Here is a 13,831-nt window from a genome sequence, read left to right on the forward strand (position 1 = left end):
AATTTCGCTCCTCCGCACCCTACTGTCAGTGACTCAGATCTGAGAGAACTCAGATCCACTCTAGCTCCACTTGTCATCAAAGGGCGTGGATCCAACTCTAAGTTTTTAATTGTGACTAACATGTCTCATCTTTCATTCCTTTCACAGATCTCACTTCGGTATCATCCATGCTGTTAGGAGAAGTGAACCATATGACCCATTCTGGTCACATGGTCCGCTCCTAGATGCTCCAGCGCGTGTGGGTTTTGTGTTGATTTCGTGTCAGGGTTAGGGTTGTAGTTAGTCTAGGGAAGTGAGAGCTTCTCTCTCCTTTCCTTCCTTCCTTCTTCCTTTCCCCTCCATCCCGCTCAGTAGAAGAATACCATCATAGTTGTTTCTTCTCCTCTTTCTCCTCCTCATTACCATTCGTTTCTCCCAGATTCTCTTTGAGGTTCTGACACATGCTAGCTGCACACTTCAAGGAATACCACTTCTCAAGTGCATAGTGCTCACTATGGCGACCACAGCTCAGACTAATACACGCATGATACCGTTGGAAACAATTGAGCCGAGTCAAGTTTCTAAAAAATGGCAGACACTCGGTTCACAAGACCCCATCCGCCACAGTCACATCCACGTTCTTTCGGGATTGACACCTGATACCCAATCTCTCTCCCTCTCTCGAGCCAGGGCGGTCATTCTAGTGATCACGCTCACTGGGATTACTTTCGTCGGTAGTATGAGTGGTGGCCTCTTGACTGTTTGTCTGCCTGGGATCGCGGCGGACTTGAATCTACCTGACAATCTTCTCCTCTGGTAAGTTATTGTATTGTTCGTTATTAGAAGACAAGCAACACAAAACGGCTGATGCGATAGGTGTTCAAAAATCAAAAGGCCCGCTTCTGTATATTCGTAAGTACCTGCTACTAAACATTTCACGTGGGAAATGGGAGCTCGCTCATTAACGAAAATTATCAGTCTTGCGAATGGATGCTGTTTGCTATTGGCGGGCTCATTGGCGGATTTTCTCGGAAACAGAATCATCAATTTGATCGGATGTTGCCTACTGACAGTGTTTGTCGTGGCTTGTAGCGTGGCGGAGACTGGTATCCAGTTGATTCTGTTCCGCGCGTTTCAAGGAATCGCAACTTCGATGTGTCTTCCAACGGCATTCAGCATCATGACAGATAGCATGCCCGCAGGCAAGCGTCGTAACATTGGATTCTCGTGTCTTGGGCTTGGCCAGCCACTTGGCTTCTCTGTTGGCCTTCTTTTGGGCGGGGTTTTCCAGGACTCTGCCCTTGGTTGGAGATTTGGCTACTATCTCTGTGCTGGGGCGACTTCCATTTTGACCGTTGTCAACTACTTCAAACTACCCAAAGATCGACCCCGAGCTGCTTTCTCATTTTGCAGATTTCAAACCGAGATCGATTGGGTAGGGATCATTATTTCGAGTGCCTGCTTGGGCATAATATCTTATCTTTTCGCGTGAGTCCGTCTTATTTCTTGGAATCCACGAATGAGTCGCATGTTAATCTTTATTTTGTCTTTCTTGCATAGCAACATTACAAATGACCCGTCCACCATCAAAAATGCCGGAAATATAACTCTTCTTTGTGTTGCTCTTGCCCTGATACCTGCTTTCTGGTGCTGGATGCAATGGCGCGAAAGATCTGGAAGACCAGCATTGATCCCAAACTCCTTGTGGAACAACACCGCATTCGCGAGTATATGTGTTATGGTTCTACTCTCCTGGGCTGTCTTGAATGGAATGGAGACAATCATGAGTCTTTTGTACGTTTCTATCAAAATCACCTTGGTGGGGGAACGCACACGCATACTGACTTCAAACAGCTTCCAGGAAGTCCAGCGGCTTTCTGCGATCCAAGCAGCTCTTCGGTTCTTACCGAACGTTATCATCGGGATAGTCATCAATCTTGGAACTGGACTATTGATTCATCGCCTTCGTGCTAATTACCTTGTGATCATCACTTCAGCTTTCTCCGCAATTTCTCCTCTCCTTATGGCTCTAATCGACCCAGATTGGTCATGGTGGTACTGTGTCTTCTGGGCTATGCTTTTAGGACCTTTATCAGCAGATGGTATTCAACTTTACTCCTGTCCAAATATTAAAACATGTCGCAACTGACGAAATATATCAAGCCATATTTACCGTCGCAAATTTGATTATTGCGGACTCCTTTTCGCCTGAGACACAGGGACTTGCGGGTGCCGTATTCAACACCATCGCTCAATTTGGAACATCTATTGGACTCACCATCTTCGCTATTATCTCGGCGAGTGTTACCGATGGCTCTTCTTACAGGAACAAGAGTTCGTCAGAAGCTCTCATGGCTGGATATCGCGCCGTCTTCTGGGCCTGTTTCGGACTCTTATTAGTTGCTATAGGCGTCAGTGTGTGCGGGCTACGTCATGTGGGAAAGGTTGGTCTTAAGCGGGAATAATGAATTGCAAAAGTCATTACATGTAGTAAGGCTCGTTTAAAAAAACTGTTATGGATGCGAATCCATACGTATCTTGCCTCAACTCTATCTAAAGGCATAGGCATGTGTCGATGACATAACGAACCAAAGGCATCCTGGAGATAAATTTCAAATGCATTTCAATGCTTCTTTTTCGGAATAGCCAGCTCTCACAGATTCAGGTCTTCAACGGTCCTAAATAATTTTCGACATGGGAGAATAAATGCAAGGTCATTTCATAGACGCCGGGGAATCGATTCAAAAAAGAAAAAAAAACCCCTCTTTTCAGTATTCAAACCAATCTGGAGGATCAAAGTCAGTTTATACATACGCCAATCTTGAAGTTTACTCAACTTGCATACTGGCTTAGCAAATGATGGAAGCTCCATCGGCATGACTGCGAGCTGTATCGACACGTGTGATCTGGCCCGTATTTGCAGTAGGAACTTTCTCCAAATCATGATCTCCACCTTCCTGGTCTTCTTCTCGCTGAAGTTCTACCTTTTCAACCTCTTTAATGTGCTTTAGCTCCTGGCAGAACTTGCTATTGGCTCTGATGCGGTCGCCATAGCGAATGAAGGTAAACGGAATGATCGATACCCCCAAGGCCAAAAATGCAATGAGGCTGCATGCCCAATGAATACCGAGCCGGCCGAACATGGGTTTCGCCGCAAGTGGCAGCACTGCTCCCAAGATACTGCGGGTGCAGCTTGCAGCAGACTGGGCACTGGCTGATAGGGTTTCGTAGGCGTCGGTCAAATAATTCAGCATCGCCATGAAAATCAAAAGGTAGCCCATTCCGAATGGAATTCCAGAAAGAAATGGGACGACCCAGGGGATACTTGTAGAAGAAGTCCATCCTACCCAGAACAGCGATATCACGTATAAAGGGCCACCGATGCAGGCCAGGGGTAGTCGACGATATTCTTCAATTTCAGCCCAGGGAGCTTTGCGAGCTTTTGCTCGAGCAAGATATCCATCATACCAGAGAAAGACGAAGCAGGCAAGTATAGCGCCTATGCCGACTGATCTTAGTGTCAGGAAACTTCTCAATACATAATTTTCAAATGGCAAACCTACTAGGCAAAAACATCAAACCAGCAACACCAGCACTCATCCCATACATATCTGTATTTGGATTAACATTCGGGGATTTCCATGCATAATATGCTGATTGGTAAGCTAACCTTGGAAGATTATGGGATATGCCTGAAAATAGAGATAGAATATGGCATAGGCCAAGGCGAGATAAAGAGATGTCAGTGATACGATTGATTCGTGGATTATCATGCGAAATGGTCGTGATATTGTAATCAGAAACGTTTGGCGAAGATCACGGCTTTCCACTTCCAGTGGGGACAGTATGTTTGGGTCTCCCGTGTCCTTTCTTAGCTTGATTGCACGTTGCTTCAAAACCACTGGTCCATAGGTCTCCGGCATAATAATAATCAAAGGCAGGGACGCACCAGAGCAGATGAGGCCAATCCAAAAGCACCATCGCCAACTCACGACGGCGACAAATCCTGAAACCCAAGGTCCTACTATGGGTCCGAAGGTAGTGCACTGTTTGGAGGTTAGACGTTCGTAAACTTTAATAAGGTGGAATCACGTACCGCCATATAATACGCCATGAGACGGCCTCTCTTGGTTGGATTATCATGCACATCGGCAAATAAGCCACCCACTGTGGCGATCGGTGCCGATGCCATCATACCATTTAAGAGGCGGAAGATCAACAAGGATGGATATGAGTTGGCCAGCGCGCATGCGAGCATGAAGATCATAAAGCCGCAGTATGCGATAAGCAAAGGGCGCCTGCGTCCAAAGTACTCAGAGCTAGGTCCCCAAAGAAGAGGACCTAGAATGTAGCCTATCAGAAATATAGAGATTGGCAAAACCAAAGCTTGCTCGTTTTGGATGTCGAACTCTGTTGCGATTTGGGGTATTGCGTTGCTACAAATTGACGAGGCAATCGTGCTGTTCATGACCTGAATATTAAATCACCACAGTGTTAATATATGATTATCCAGCTCTAAGACAGGTTTCGAATGCCTCTCACCTGCACCACACCAGCTGCAAGTACCAAAAACTTGCTAGTCTATAGTTCACATTAGAATCAGCGATACTATTTCTTGCCCAGGTATGTATTTGCAAATTCCGAATTGCGGGCCATTTGGTTCTCGCCGTACATTTTTCCAGTTTACAGGGTTGCCCGGGTCATTGGGTCCAAAAGACACGATAGTCTTGGAAGCGACGCGTCGGAAACGAGCGTATGATGGGTTTTCGTAACGTTCTTGGATAGGTTCGTGTAGAACCTCGGAATCTTGATCTGAAGGCCCAAGCGACTCACCCGAAGATAATTCTACATGCATGTTCTCTGTACTCGAGAGTTTAAGCTTGAATTGAGACTGGCAAGGTCAATGGGAAAGATGAAGAGACTTACCTGTGCTTGTGAGCGCTGTTTGCAGGTTCTCTTCCATGGGGAGAAGGTCTGCCATGGTTGATCAGGTGAGTCAAGTTCGAAGTTCAAATTGACAGAAAATAATGATGAGGTACCTACTACTAAATGAAGATCGACTCAGGTGGGATGAACGGTTACATATAAGAAATCCCAAGATGGCTTATCAAATTCAACGCAGCTCCACTTTGGCAGGGTCCCAATTAACTCATTTGGAGTACCTACTACTAACTCGGTAAGAGGCAAATAAAACATCTCCATCGTTGTGGGGTTGGATCCACAGTAACCCATGCTTTTTACATTATCTGCGCCCTAGATTCGACACGAGTCTGTGTGCGGTACGGTTATGGAAAAGAAATCATGAGAAAATTTAAGCTTAGTCGATTCAAATGCGGTAGGAGTAGTTGGTGATCAGCCATCAAATCGGCGCTTCGGCTAAGACGGCTTTCAAATGCATTGAACTTGGCACATTTCCCAGTGGCAACCAAATTTACACCAGCACCAAGGTAAGTCTGCATGTGGATTCACATCACGCTCTCAGCAAGTCTATGTGAATTGAATGTAGTAATTACGCAATCAAAGCGTTTGCTAATTGGGAGAAAAAAAGATGAAGAAGAAGAAAACCATTCACTTCTAGGATCGGAAAAATCGAACCTGCATGCGTGTTGCCCAGCATTCAAGTCATCAACCACGTCAAATGAAGGACAATTAACCAGATACTGTATACATTCTGGCAAAATAGTTTCAAAGGTGTAACCTTTCAAATATTCTGAAATCAAGATGACTTCCAGATTTCATGAGGCAAGTCAGGTTCTGAGGATGTAAACATGCTTCAACAAGATGTGTACCCTTCGGCTTTACAGACCGGTGCCGGACCGGGTCCGTAGTGAAAGTTTGACAGGCATTGAGTGTTTTGCTTGGCATCTGCGGGGAATACATTGGATTCCTGCCACTAATTGAGGATGTGATTGATCTAGCTTTGACCTCGGGACTTGTGGAGTCGGAATAGGAAGCCGAATCCGAAGATCCCCACATTCTACCCTTCAATGTTCAGGGCTCGCCCATGTTCCTGGATGACAAAGTTGCAGATATCCGGAGTATTTCCAAGGTTTCCACCCCCCCCCCCTCTCAAGTGCTCCAGGGCTAGTCTGAAGATCCTCAAACATTAGGTGCAATTGGGCAGAGAATGTACTGGTACATAGTAGATATCCCTTGTTCGTGGATTTGTCAACTGGTGCCAAGCAACATTTGAACATTCAAATGTTGAAGCGCTGGCATGTCTCTCCGCTTGCATTTCTGAATGAATCCCGACATCGGGCACCAACATTTGAAGTCGGAGATCTGACCGATTTCAATCTTCCAAGGTTTAAGCACCGGAAGGTCAGCAGCCACCTGTGCATCGATTGATGAACTTTTATATGTGCTTCTTCCATGCTGTGCCACATGCAGTTAATTGTGTTGCCAGCAATTGATGTTGTGTATATATACTCGTAGCACTGTATATCCACCTTGAGACCTCAGAAGGCCGTAGGTCAAGAAATTTGAAAGTGGGATTCAACACTGATAGCAACGAACCAATTCGTATGTTGTGGCTAGTTGATTCACTCACAAAGAACATGGAAGTCGAATATTAATCAATGTTACTAGTTACAGAACTACTATGTACTGTGTACTACTACTATATTACTAGTACTAGTTAGTGAACATAGATCAAGTGGATGCCGAGCTTTTAAGGCACAAATGAACATTACGTCAGATCAATATCCACGCTAACCCATATGCGGCTTAGCGTAACGGGGGAAAGCTGGGAAAGTTGAATCTCCATCTTCGCATTTCACCACAGCGAGATCTTATCGTGGTTCCATCAATCACCTGGGTACCATATAGTTACTCGACCATGACCCCTCCTGCCCGTGGACGGGGTACAAGCCAGCGGAGTCCGACTGTCTTGGTACGACCCTTGAAAAAAATAAGCAATTATTCCCCGGCCTGCAGCCAACTCTGAGCTAACCAATTATCTTTAGGTCACGGATTCTCGCGACCAGCAGTCAGCTTCGACACCTCGACGACGCCGATCTCCCGCCACCCGTTTCATCACAGTCGATAATGTGCTTCAATATGCTTCCGATGTACCTTCAATGCAGCAACGGCAGCCGCCTCCCATCTCGCGACCACGCCGACTGCCATCGGGCGGGTTAATGGGAAATGCTAGCGGATCCTCAGGAGGTCTGACGAATTCAGGTGGCACCATTGGCCGCCTGGCGGCCCAACCACGTCTACCCCCACGAACCACCAAGGTCAGTGAGAAGCTCGTTCTTTTGCCGGACACGGGTGGTGTTGGGGAGGAAGATACCGCCGAAGATGAGGACGATGACGCTCAAGACGATGCCGATCTTGTGGACGAAGAACTTGTGGATCGCTTGGCCAAGGCGAAACAGCTGGACCCGGAGCTGGTCAGAAGGCAGCTACTGACGCAAAAGCGACTGGGTGGTGATTTTGGCGTCGATAATGACCTTGCACCTTTACGGGCCGAGGAGGATTTACTCCGAAAGCGACGCATTGCACCCGAAAAGGCGAAGAGCTATGCCGAGCGACTACCCAAAGCTCGCCGCGCAGAGAAGCTAGCCCGTGTGACCGCTTACTGTACCGCACAGTCCTACAAAATGGGATCCTTGGCGTCATTCGTAAAAGAGTGGCATGGGGCTCGGACTAAGCTATACGACGACTGTCTCTACACCGCCTACCACCTTCCACTTCTCCCTGGTCATGAAGGATATCGTTTGCGCAGCAGTCCCGTTGTGAAATTTCCTGGGGGCAAGTCTCTTTTGGACGAGGAGATCGAACGAAATGAGCTTCGTGATCATCACGACGATTACATCGGCGAGATTGAAGAGCACTCAGTTAGAGGCCATAACCGTCCAGAGGATGAACATTATCGAGAGGCCTCTCCTCGTGATTCGGACGATCAAAGCTCGCACCAAAGCTCGCGGGATGAAAGCCAGGAAAGATTCTTGACCCACATCTCGGAAGAGGAGAGTCGCATCCAGGAAAACAACGATGAATCGGCCGTGCACTCAAATACATTCCAGAACTCCCATGGGCTAGAGTCGGAGCAAGATCAACAAACTTCCGAGATCCCTCCGCCTCGTCGTCGGCACAGTTCTGGCGATAGTCACTCCCTGTTGCGAGACCTTCCATCATCGACTGCAGGAACGCCTTCGTCATCGAGATCTCCCGCGCCGGCGCGGACTCTTTACAACGTGGCAGAGATGTTTGTCTTTGGCTACGGAGTCGTTGTGTTCTGGAACTTCACTGAGCGACAGGAAAAAGATCTGCTGGCAGATCTGGCATTTGCAACCTCATCAGCGACCGGCACGCCCATCCCACTTACCACAATGCCGTTGCATGAGGAGGATTTTGAGACGGAAGAATTTCATTTTGAGTACTCGACAGAGATCTCACGCCCTCGTGTGTATAATGACATGATCACTCTGCGCAGTGGCGACCATATGATCAAGCTTGCAATCAGTCATGGTATCGCTCAAAGTACTAAATTATGTTTCTTTGAGGAGGTCATGGCTCGTCAAATGGCAGATGCGAAGGATGTTCCTCGTCGTCTCGCCACAACCGGAAAATTGGGTATGAAACGTGAAGAGGTATTCCGAATTCTTGGCCGTCTCTTCAAGAGCCGTGTTGAAGTCAACCTTTGTATGTCATTTTCATGCTTATTTCCGCAGAATAGCGCTAACATTCGATTACTCAGCCTCTAACATGCTTGACGTTCCGAATTTCTTTTGGGAAAGCGAACCTACACTTTATCCGCTTTACCTTGCCGTTCGAGAGTACCTTGAAATCAAGCCTCGAATCCAGGTACTTAACGAACGCTGTCGAGTCTTTCTGGACCTTGCAGAGATTCTGTCTGACTCCATCGCTGACAACCGGACTTCTCGTAAGTTGTCTCTTAATTCCCCAGTTTTTAGGGTTTCCCAATTATTAATTTGGATACAGACCAAACGTGGATCATCATTGTGCTTATTGTCATTTCAATCCTTGTGACTCTCTCTGAGGCGTTTCTTCGCTTTGGCCTTCTCCATGCCCGCGAGGGTGCTGTCTCAAGCCCCACAACTATACTTGCTCGCGCCATGGGGCGTTCCATTCCGTCGCCACCTTCGGGTTGGTCTTCCACTAATTCTCCCCCTGGTTGCATCTGTCCTTCTATTGCACCCGGTGGTGGGTCGGAATTGGGTGTCGGTTCATTTTGGGGCTAGTTTAGTCGACCGTACTTTGTCCAAAGGGCCAGTCTAAGACGTTTCCGAGGTTCTGGGCAAATCTACATATATGTACACTTCATTCTTACTACATATCCTATCGAAATTGATGCGCCAGCCTAATATCACATCCATACATCGATTTCGGGAAGCCCGCTCTACCTAAAAGTAGCAATTGATATGAAGCCTATGACACAAGCCTCGTAATGCATACTGCATCCTTAATTGATTCCGTCCCGGTGACGATGCAACTCTTTCACATGCAATGTCAAAAAAAAAATTTCGAAGTTTTCATGACCTCAAGCTTTCAGCATTTCGTGCGAGTTGGAAAGTTTGAGAGGTTTGCTACTACCTACTACTAGGTATATGGCATGTGTGTTTCGCAGGTTTGTAGTAGTGAATGTTAATTGATTGAAAGATGCCCCCCCCCTCCTAGGTGCTATTTCAAAATCAAAACCGGATAAAAGAGTGGAAGCGCCAGAGCACCAGGGGTACATAGTAACTAATCGATAGGGAAATCCAACTGTGGACTCGCCGAACTAAAGAACAACCTTGGTGTGTAAGGCTTGGTCAAGGCAACGCCAAGATTCCAATGAATGAAAGCGACGCGTTCAGATCAAAGTATGAATCTACATCCATAGGCACAGCTTGCCACTGGCAGTACCGCCAGCAACCCAATTCTTGCTGCGGTGGAAAACCGCCACTGCAGGCACAGCCGTGATGCCATCGCCGCCTAGCTGAGCAAGTTGATCACCGTTGGAACTGTAAACATCAACGAATCGGTTCATGTTTCCAATGCAGAACTTTTGAATACGTGATTGTGGGTTTACTTGCCATTGGGGACGAAGACTAAACAGAAAGTTAGGTTAGTAAACATGTGCAAATGAGAGAAAAGGGGAAGTGAACGCGCACATTGTAACCCAACGTCCAGTTTGACAATTATGCCGCACGACAGTATCTGGTCGAAATTTGTCGGCAGATACTGTGTGCCCTTTTGCCCATGAAGAGATACCCTTGGGGCCCATGTCATAGATCTTGAGAGTGTCATCATAGGAGGATGTGGCGATTTGACCAGCAGCATTGAAGGCAGCGTGTGACACAGAAAGGCGGCTCTCATGCTCGGCCACGGGCTCTGGCTCATGGGAAGATAGGTTCCGCAGATCCCACAATCGCATGAAGCGATCCAAACTGGCGGTGGCAAAGAGATGCGAAGATGATGGGCACAATGTGAATCCACCAATCTTTTTTTCGGACAACTGCCAGGATGACACTGTCTTTTTGGGAGCGCGCACATCATAGCGAGAAAAGCCACCGTTGAGTGTAGTCCAATAAAGAACGTTGGAATCCTCGGATGCCATATCAATGCCTGAAATCGCCTCGTCGATGTTGGTAGACTCTGGTCCGTATTTCTCAACTGACACGGTTTTTTCCAGATCTAATTCGCGAATAGAGCTGTCGTAGCTAGCCGTGTATAACGATGTTGGCTTTGATGGGTGAATCGTCATCGAGCAGATCGTGCGAGTGTGGATCTTGAGTGTGGTGAGAACAGGGTCGGGATCATCTTCGTCTTCGTCTTCATCGTCTTCTTGCTTCGCCTCGGGTTTTTCTTGTGAGGCATCGAGAATACCAAGATGTCCCATCTTATCACCAGCAAACACTAAAGGTTTTGATTCGGAAGGGTGGAATGTCATGGTATACACACGCTCGGGAGTGATTTTGATCCCTGCACATACCGCATCGCACGTGTAAGCTAAAGTTGCTAGAAGACTTTGAGGTGATTGATAGCAGGGGATTGAACATACTTTGTGGATCCCATTTGTCCCACAGCTTCAGTCCATTCATTTCCTCACGAATGGCCTTGAGTTCCTTATCCGTCGTCTTCTCGATGTCCTCGTCCCCGAATGTGCGCAAGTATGGCTCCGCAACGCCCTTGTTGACTACATCGATTCCAATCAGGCTTTCACCACTGAGCTTTTGGCCAGCAATAAACATGTCATTTTGCGTAAATGAATCAGTCCGCCTAACCTTCTTCGCACGCTCAACTTCTTTGGCTGCCTCGTATTGCTCTTCGGCTTTGCGCTTGGCAACTTCGCTATCAGCAGCTAGTCCCTGGAGACGTGATGATTGTCGTCGTGGAGCAGGGGAGTCCTCCTCCTTTACACGCTTGGGTGCAGGTCGCTTCTTATTTTTAGCGTTTCCATTCCGGCTTGATGTTCCCGGGCTTGCAAATTTCCCCGCCGGCTGTGTGAGCTGTAGATCTTTGAGAAGAGCTTTCTGTTCGGCGATATTGGCTTGTCGCTGTCGTTCGATTTCCGACAATTCATTCGGTGTATTAATCCCCATTCTGAAAAAAAAAAAGAAGAAGACCGGCCGTGATTGTGAAGAGACGTAGTGACGCAGGTACAATACGATACGCGGATACAAAACGCGACATGAAACGCGAGGTCAGGTGACCGTTTTAGGGGAAAACCTATCAAGCATTGAACTTCAATTTTTTTGTGAACAATCAAAAAAAGAGACAATCCCAGTCATACCTCAGCACTTAGCCGTTAACTCTTATCCGATGGCAATTAATCTTTCACGAATATACTTCCTCTCAGAAAAGACATCATCCGCCGCATTCCTGTACCAGACTCAGACCCTGTCGCATATATCTCGCCTATCCTCAGTGCCTCCCCGAACCCACCGATACTATTCTATACAACATAATGGGTCGGGTAGTGAAAGAGAAGGTCATGGATATTCAGAAGCCCTAAGCCAGCAGGACCTAAATGATACCACGAAACCATCATCCCAGGATCTTACACAACGGCGCACCAGCTTTTTGCGCCATCGAGGTGCTTCTGTCCCTGAGATGAAGGCTAAAAAGAATAAGCAATCGCCTCCCAAACCGAAGTTAAGGACCATCACCAGGAACGAACGGGAGGCTTTCGGGGGCCTCATGACCAGATTGAAATATGCCCAGAGCCACCAGAGCGCACCGCTTGAGGGCTCTGACCCGGATACAATACCAAATCCGGATGATCTCACAGCCATCATGAGTGTTTTTGAATCAATTCTGGAGGACAACAAGGTTGGGTCGAAGCAAATCCAAACTACCAAGAAGATCAAAGACAGCATGCCAACCGACACGCGGGAGCAAGATCTTGTTCGCGAACTGGATGTGCGGGACGAAGCATTCTCTGAAGTGGAGGAGGTTCGCCTGAGTGACCTCGATCTTGAAAACCACAGCGCAAGCACCGATATAGATACCGTTATCACCATGAGCGAGGCAATCAATATCATTGTTGAGCGAGAGTCGAAGAGGATTGAATCCGAGCTTTTCCAAGCTGTGGAGGATGGCAAAGGTGATTCGGGTCTTTGGGCTGTGTGTAGGCAAAGAATCTTCACCATGATAAGTCATATAGGAGGTCCTAAGGCGGCCTCTGCTGAAAATACCACCGAGAACGGTTCTTTCAGCACAGTGGCTGATATCCCTCCCACGTCGCCTTCACCTGGTCCATTGAACATCCCGCCCACGGTTCCACCTGGACCTGTAGTTGCGAAGCTCTACCCAAAACTTCTTCTTCTTGCGTTTCGAATCCTCACCACCCATTTCCCGGAATCTCATTTGATTAGCCAATTTCGAACTGCGGCCAAGGCCCAAGGCCGCTCATCCGCCTTCCTGGGGACTTCCGAGACTCTTTGCGATGAATTAATGGCCTTTTACTGGCACAGGTGCAACGATCTTCCCGCGGTGGTATCATTCCTACGCGATATGGACAACGCGGGGCTTGATCCAAGTGGCCGCGTACGCAAGCTTCTACGAGACATCGTCCGTCAACACGACCTAGACATGAAATCGCGCAAGAGGGCCGGGGGAGAATATTTTTGGGATGCCCCGCCAAATAAGAGGGCCTTTCAGGAACTTGCAGGATCTGGTGGTTGGATCGAAACGATCGACTCCCGGAGGCGTCAGCGGCGTCGCACTGCCATCCCTGTCCCGAGGATGTGATCAAGCCCTTAAAATCGGTAGCTTATGTAATATTGACCCTCTTCTTGTAGATATCAACATAATCCATATATATACATGGGAAACTAATACAATTGATAATCAAACCCTGATCAACATCGATGCCATTTCAACATTGAAGGTTCCAAGGTTGTTTGTTCCTCGAAGGTTCTACTGGAACCTTTCCTCATAGATTTGTAGTTGGTTATTGATTGGAAGACTGAAAAGCCTCTATCAACATTGATGTAATTGACTGGAAGAATGGCCCATGCCTACCATCAATCATATCCATTCAATCAATGTTCAAATGCATGGCCCAGACCGTCCGGACTCTATACTACACATAAGTAAAGAAAGGCCAATACAATACTTATAGGGTCTGCACTCTCTAGCCACCGGGTTCAATGTTCACTCAGTTGAGTGCTCCATCCACATGTGCATGTCCCTGAGCTCAATCTTCAAATGGTTGTCGGACTGAAATCGGCATTCAGGCCGAATATTCCGCCGATTACATAACCCGGTATGACGCCAGATCGTGTCCCCGCACGTTATCTCCCGTTGTTTCTTTTCCTTTCTGTACAATTCGTTTTTATTTTCTTTTTCTTTTTGCGATTGGAGTTGTTTTGTTTCTCTATGAACCGTCTCAGAACTA

General features: G+C 47.3%; 5 protein-coding genes across 5 annotated transcripts; 3 read left to right on the forward strand and 2 right to left on the reverse strand.

Annotated features, from left to right (window-relative positions):
- Nucleotides 1-523: 523 nt before the first annotated feature.
- N7466_010378 (uncharacterized protein) lies at nucleotides 524-2,444 on the forward strand (the record flags this gene model as incomplete). Its single annotated transcript, XM_057169767.1, has 5 exons — nucleotides 524-795; nucleotides 1,072-1,467; nucleotides 1,540-1,773; nucleotides 1,834-2,081; nucleotides 2,143-2,444. The coding sequence occupies 5 exons, from the start codon at nucleotides 524-526 to the stop codon at nucleotides 2,442-2,444; spliced, it is 1,452 nt and encodes a 483-aa protein (XP_057017158.1).
- A 384-nt stretch (nucleotides 2,445-2,828) lies between these two features.
- On the reverse strand, nucleotides 2,829-4,960 carry N7466_010379 (MFS transporter; the record flags this gene model as incomplete). Its single annotated transcript, XM_057169768.1, has 7 exons — nucleotides 2,829-3,487; nucleotides 3,543-3,590; nucleotides 3,650-4,025; nucleotides 4,076-4,450; nucleotides 4,522-4,560; nucleotides 4,652-4,839; nucleotides 4,906-4,960. The coding sequence occupies 7 exons, from the start codon at nucleotides 4,958-4,960 to the stop codon at nucleotides 2,829-2,831; spliced, it is 1,740 nt and encodes a 579-aa protein (XP_057017159.1).
- A 1,857-nt stretch (nucleotides 4,961-6,817) lies between these two features.
- Nucleotides 6,818-9,188, forward strand: N7466_010380 (RMD1 family protein; the record flags this gene model as incomplete). The annotated part of the gene is made up of 4 exons (XM_057169769.1): nucleotides 6,818-6,871; nucleotides 6,945-8,628; nucleotides 8,684-8,869; nucleotides 8,929-9,188. The coding sequence occupies 4 exons, from the start codon at nucleotides 6,818-6,820 to the stop codon at nucleotides 9,186-9,188; spliced, it is 2,184 nt and encodes a 727-aa protein (XP_057017160.1).
- Nucleotides 9,189-9,817: 629 nt separating this feature from the next.
- N7466_010381 (WD domain protein) lies at nucleotides 9,818-11,531 on the reverse strand (the record flags this gene model as incomplete). The annotated part of the gene is made up of 3 exons (XM_057169770.1): nucleotides 9,818-10,037; nucleotides 10,101-10,911; nucleotides 10,991-11,531. The coding sequence occupies 3 exons, from the start codon at nucleotides 11,529-11,531 to the stop codon at nucleotides 9,818-9,820; spliced, it is 1,572 nt and encodes a 523-aa protein (XP_057017161.1).
- A 220-nt stretch (nucleotides 11,532-11,751) lies between these two features.
- On the forward strand, nucleotides 11,752-13,182 carry N7466_010382 (uncharacterized protein; the record flags this gene model as incomplete). Its single annotated transcript, XM_057169771.1, has 1 exon — nucleotides 11,752-13,182. One exon carries the CDS (start codon nucleotides 11,752-11,754, stop codon nucleotides 13,180-13,182), a length of 1,431 nt encoding a protein of 476 aa, XP_057017162.1.
- Nucleotides 13,183-13,831: the final 649 nt, after the last annotated feature.

This window comes from Penicillium verhagenii (genome assembly GCF_028828195.1).
Source record: "Penicillium verhagenii strain IBT 33310 chromosome Unknown utg000010l_segment0_segment0, whole genome shotgun sequence".
NCBI lineage: Eukaryota > Fungi > Ascomycota > Eurotiomycetes > Eurotiales > Aspergillaceae > Penicillium > Penicillium verhagenii.